This window comes from Rhinoraja longicauda, chromosome 39 (assembly GCF_053455715.1).
Source record: "Rhinoraja longicauda isolate Sanriku21f chromosome 39, sRhiLon1.1, whole genome shotgun sequence".
NCBI classification, from domain to species: Eukaryota; Metazoa; Chordata; class Chondrichthyes; order Rajiformes; family Arhynchobatidae; genus Rhinoraja; species Rhinoraja longicauda.
The window spans coordinates 9,019,474-9,025,467 of record NC_135991.1 but is presented as its reverse complement, the minus strand read 5'-3'; the positions used below and the strand labels follow the sequence as shown (position 1 = coordinate 9,025,467).

The 5,994-nt window shown below is 49.1% G+C and overlaps 1 protein-coding gene across 1 annotated transcript; it reads left to right on the top strand.

Moving 5' to 3' along the window:
* Window positions 1–3,676: 3,676 nt before the first annotated feature.
* On the top strand, window positions 3,677–5,717 carry LOC144611191 (putative G-protein coupled receptor 139). Its single transcript, XM_078430243.1, has 2 exons — window positions 3,677–3,712; window positions 4,848–5,717. The coding sequence occupies exons 1-2, from the start codon at window positions 3,677–3,679 to the stop codon at window positions 5,715–5,717; spliced, it is 906 nt and encodes a 301-aa protein (XP_078286369.1).
* Window positions 5,718–5,994: the final 277 nt, after the last annotated feature.

Sequence of the window (5,994 nt, the reverse complement as noted above, 5' to 3'; positions counted from 1 at the left end):
AAAAGAGGGTTAGTTTCGGCTGTCTGAAGATAAGAAAAATCAATGGTCGACTGGTCCTTTATTGTCACGTGTACGAGGTAGAGTGAAATTTGATTTACCGTACAGTCATACCAAAAAGCAACAAGATACTTAACTACATCTCGTTTAAAACATAGACTTACAGAGCCACCACAGCGGCGTTTGAGAATCCCCTGGGCACACAGCAGAAGCAGAGACCCACAGTTATCAGTTCAATGCCCGGGCACGCTCCTTCACCGCGATGTGACCAGAGTTGTATCGACCGCTGTCACTCTCTCTGCCGTCCGTGTCTTCCCGGACTGTCTGAAAGCCGTCCGCACTCGCACCAGAACTCCGTGATGTCCTCATGGCGGGATGTACCCGCAAACCACCGAGATCCCTGCACCACGGCACTCCCTCAGGAGTCCTCACCAACGCAGGCAGCACGCCCATCGGCGACCTCACATTCCCCAAGTCTACCTTCTTTCCTCCTTTTCGCCCGCGGACGGGGCAAGCGAAACTTCCGCAGTCGGGCGATCGAAGCTCCCGCAGTCGGCGAACGACTTTCCCGCATCTGGGCGATCGAAGCTCGGCGATTGGGCCGGTCGAAGCTCCGCGTTGGGGCGATCGAAGCTACCGGGTCGTGGCAGTCGAAGTTCCTGCGGTTGGAGCTCCCGAAATCAACCGCTAACAAAGGATCCTAAATCCTAAACCGCTAACAAAGGATTTAGTTAGCTAAATAAATAGATAGCTAAATAAATAGACCCGAAACGTCACCCATTCCTTCTCTCCCGAGATGCTGCCTGACCTGCTGAGTTACTCCAGCATTTTGTGAATAAATCGATTTGTACCAGCATCTGCAGTTATTTTCTTATATAAATAGATAGCTAGATAGATAGCTAGATAGATAGCTAGATAGATAGCTAGATAGATAGCTAGATAGATAGCTAGATAGATAGCTAGATAGATAGCTAGATAGATGGATAGATAGATAGATAGATGGATAGATAGATGGATAGATAGATTGATAGATGGATGATGGATGGATGGATGGATGGATGGATGGATGGATGGATGGATGGATGGATGGATGGATGGATGGATGGATGGATGGATGGATGGATGGATGGATGGATGGATGGATGGATGGATGGATGGATGGATGGATGGATGGATGGATGGATGGATGGATGGATGGAGAGAGGGAGAAAGGGAGAGAGGGAGAGAGGGAGAGAGGGAGAGAGGGATAGATGGATAGATGGATGGATGGATGGATAGACAGATACTAGACTAAGTGGACCCGTTAGGCCCATTCCTCGTAGAGGGCGACAGGGAAGGGGAGAGGGTGTCACTGACCTGGGCTCCGTGGCGCCAGCGCTGCAGCCAGAGCGATCCGTGGAGGGAAGAGCAATTAAAGTCGTACGTGTCCCATTGTGACGTCACACGCTGTGTCCCTTTAAGAAGTCGGATTGAAAGGTAATGTGCGGGATCGCTGGTCAGCGCGGACCCGGTGGGCCGAAGGGCCTGTTTCCGAGCTGTATCTCTGAGCTAAACTAAACTAAACTAAACTAAACTAAACTAAACTAAACCAAACTAAAGTAAAGTCGGTCCCTAACCAGAGACCGTGAGCTCCACGATGTTAAAGTCCGCAGGCTCCCGCGGTTAGAGCTCAGAGGTCGTTCCCCGGCAAAGGGATCGCCAGCTTCACGGTGGTCAGTCCCGCAGGCTCCCGTGGTTGGAGAGCCCGAAGTCGGTCTCCAGCAGAGGCCACCATTCGCTCTATGTCGGGCCGCAGTGCGGACGGAGATACGATACGGGAAAAAATCGCATCTCCATCGAGGTAAGGGATTAAAAAAGGTTTACCCCTCCCCACACCCCCACAGTCCCACATCACACAAGCTAAAGAACACTAAAAGCATACTTTTAATACATTCTAAAGAAACATCAGGGAAGGAAGGGACAGGCAGATTGTTGGTGAGGCAGCCACAGCTGCCACATATAGTGTGATCAGGAGGAACATGTGAGAGATAGAGAGAAGAGCGATGGGGGTGTGGTTGAGGTCACAGTCAGATGAGCCCCGATCATAATGAGCAGCGAAGCACAGTGGGCGGGGGGGAGGGTTGGTATTTTAATCGTCGGCAATCTGTTGAACTAACCTATGGACAAAGGTCGCCCAGGCCACCTACAAACTGGGCAGATTGCCTAGCTCAGTGATGCGGATTGAAGGAAATCAAAAAACTGGGGGTGGGAAAATGTATCTGATGGAGTTTCATGGAACAACATCGCTCCCAATTTCCATCCCTCAGTATCGCCACAATTCTCAATCTTTTAAGTTTCTCAATCAATTTCTTGAATAAATCAGAACCTGTCACAGCTGGGATTTCACTTGGCTGATGTAATCTGTTTTTGCGAATAAATTCAAAATTTCTATATTTAACTGTCCCGGTGGAGATGGTAAATGGCATAAAGTCTCATGGAAGGTTCTTCCCCAGCATTTCCTTCCGTGAGATTACCTGCAGCTCACGGAGACACGGCGCTGGGCAGGGAAAATGTGGGAATTGTATTACAGATATGCCAGTGTGGAGCAAATATTGTACGTGATCATTGCTATCATTGGAGTCCCCGGTAAGTGAGTTCGCGGTAAATTCAAGTTTTACAGTTCCGTGTTAGCCGGCGCTGACCTGATTTTGACCATGTCACATGCTTCCCAACTGCTGGTCGTTGTACGATAATAAATCAGTGATCCCCTCGGTTATTTGTGTTTCAATTAAAACCGCGATTTTTCTTATTTTCATGCAGCTGATACCAACCCTATTTTCTCTCACTGCCGGGACCAATGATGTCCTTGCCTTCAGTGGGGCCTTGTCCAGAGTTGACCATGTGCTCGTGGCAGCCTGATCTCTTGGACCGAGTGACTGGGGAAGACATTAATTTAGAGGGAAATTAAAGGAAAATGAAAAGCGGAGACTTCGCAGATTGGCTTCTGGATTTTATTGCATGATATCATGGAGAGATAGTGGCAGTAAACTGCCCACCAGTTATCTGACTCCACAGCAGAATTAGCCGACTTTTACACTGTGCAGTAAACAACTTTCGTTGATACTACTCTACGAAAGTATTCTTTCAACTACATGGGTACCAATTATTTCATTAGTTATAACATACTTTTTGATTATGTTAATCTCATTCAACAACAGATGGTTAATACAAGTCAAACACAATACAAGGGCATCTTGACATTATTCTATCTCACCTTTTCGGCGGCCCTCTCAGAGCCCATCATAAGTCCACCCATTTACAGTAACATTTCAATGCCACTAGTGTTAGGGGGTGCGGGAGGTCTACTGTGACTTCTCAGAGAAGAGGAAACAAGCTTCGTTATCTCCTCTACCATTTCATGTTTTTCTTTACCATCCCACCTTTCAACACATTCCCAGACAAGAGGTTCTACGTCAAGTGTTACTTTGCCGATTTCCACGAACCCCTTCTGCACCTGGTCAACGAGGGACGCCAATTGTCACATCCAAGCACCCTTTCGTTACCTTGTTCATTTCCAATCAAAACTAAGTAAGGAAGGATATTAATTTTTCTTCCACAGATCCCTCCTTGTTGATCTTTATGATCAACACTTATAGTAAGAAAGGATTAAAATATTTTCTCTCGTTTATCATTTGCAAAAATGGAGGCGTGCAAGGCGGATTATAACTTTCATTGGGTAACCTTGTGAAGTTAATTGTTTCTGAGTTTTTGATCAGTGAACACCCGGTCCTGTGGACACGTCTCTGTGTGGAGTCTGTCACAGACGGATTCCATTGTCTATTACTCAATAATTGGATCAATCGCCTGAAACCCGGATCTACCGGCGTGTGTTGTTACCGAACTGAACTCATTGTGCAATGAATCCATTAACGGAGCCACTCTGCTGCCTGATTCTATGTTGTCCCTGCCTTCCCACTAGGTTAATTCCCGGAATGGCGGGACTGTCGTATGTTGAAAGGCTGGAGCGATTGGGCTTGTATACACTGGAATTTAGAAGGTTGAGGGGGGATCTTATTGAAACATATAAGATAATTAGGGGATTGGACACATTAGAGGCAGGAAACATGTTCCTAATGTTGGGGGAGTCCAGAACAAGGGGCCACAGTTTAAGAATAAGGGGTAGGCCATTTAGAACGGAGATGAGGAAGAACTTTTTCAATCAGAGAGTGGTGAAGGTGTGGAATTCTCTGCCTCAGAAGGCAATGGAGGCCAGTTCGTTGGATGCTTTCAAGAGAGAGCTGGATAGAGCTCTTAAGGATAGCGGAGTGAGGGGGTATGGGGAGAAGGCAGGAACGGGGTACTGATTGAGAGTGATCAGCCATGATCGCATTGAATGGCGGTGCGTACAGGCTCGAAGGGCTGAATGGCCTCCTCCTGCACCTATTGTCTATTGTCTATTGTCTATTGGAACCCTCCTCGTCCGCATCAGCAGCCGAGTTCCCAGAGCTCTGGTTAAACGGCCGGTCACGGTTAAGTCTGTGAAAGCTGCCCCATAAGAGAATGTGAGCAGGGTTAAATATAAAAAGACCATTCCGCCGATGGTAGCGGGCGGCTGCTCGTTCCCTCCCCGCCCTTTACCCCGCACGTCGCCTCATCTCTTTCCCCCTGAAGCAGGCCGGTCAGGCACAGTCGGAGCCGGGCCTGACATTGTTAAACTTGCAGCCGCGCACCGAATCTTAACACTCTTGTGCTTTAGCTGAAAGTGGAGCCGGTGTCCAGCACCGGAGACCGTGTTCAGTAATGCCCAGTGTCCGTCCCCTTCTCTTTCCGCAGTGAATTTAGTGGCGATTGTGATCCTGTCCCGGGGAAAGTGCGGCCTCTCCACCTGCACCACTCGTTACCTGGTGGCCATGGCAGCGGCCGATCTACTGGTCGCGATCACCGAGGTCATTTTGTATCAGATCCGAGTTCATTACTTTTATTGGAGTTTCCTGTCCATCACCCCTGTGTGCAGTGTTAACATTGTACTGAATTTTTCAGCTACAGACTGTTCTGTCTGGTTCACCGTGACTTTCACATTTGATCGCTTTGTCGCCATTTGTTGCCAGAAGCTGAAAACTAAATATTGCACCGGGAAAACTGCGGCTGCGGTTCTAGCAACAGCCGGCGTTCTGCTCTGTCTGAAAAACATTCCCCGCTACTTCACATATGAACCCTGGAGGATCATCGAAAATGTCCCGTGGCTCTGTGTCATGAAGGAAAGTGTTTTCACTGACCCCGGGTGGGTGACGTTTGACTGGTTCGACACGGCTCTAACGCCGCTCCTCCCTTTCGCTGTGATCCTGCTGCTCAACGCTCTGACAGTCCGGCACATTTTAGTGGCCAGTCGGGTCCGTCAGGGGCTGAGGGGTGAGAGCAAGGGGGAGAAGCGCAGTGACCCGGAGATGGAGAGCAGGAGGAGGTCTGTGGTTTTACTCTTCACCATCTCCGGCAGCTTCATCCTCCTGTGGCTGACAAATGTGGTACACTTCGTCTATTATCAGATCACAGAAGACAATGCAGATTGGAATGATTCTGAATGGATCTTTCACAAAATGGGGTATTTGCTGAGAAATCTCAACTGTTGCACGAACACATTTATTTACGCGGCGACACAGGCCAAGTTCCGGGAGAAAGTGAAGAGCGCGGTGAAATATCCGGTCACCTCTATGCTTCAGATCATTTATAAATACGCGTCCTGAGCGCATCCCAGAGTCGGCTGCTGTCTCTACCGTCCGGGCTCCGGCCCCTGACATTCACTGCCGCATCTTCCAGTCCCGGACGGAAGATCCCATCGACAGCTCCGCTCCGGCACCTCCATCCCGTCGCTGCGAGATGTCTCACATTTACCCAGTCGCCCCATTTCCGTCCGCAGTGGGAACCGTTCTCGAGTAACGTCGCCCTGGGACCAATCGTGCCATCTCCATCTGCGGTTGAGGTATGCCTCTTGAATATGGTCCTTCGGGTTTCAGCATCCCC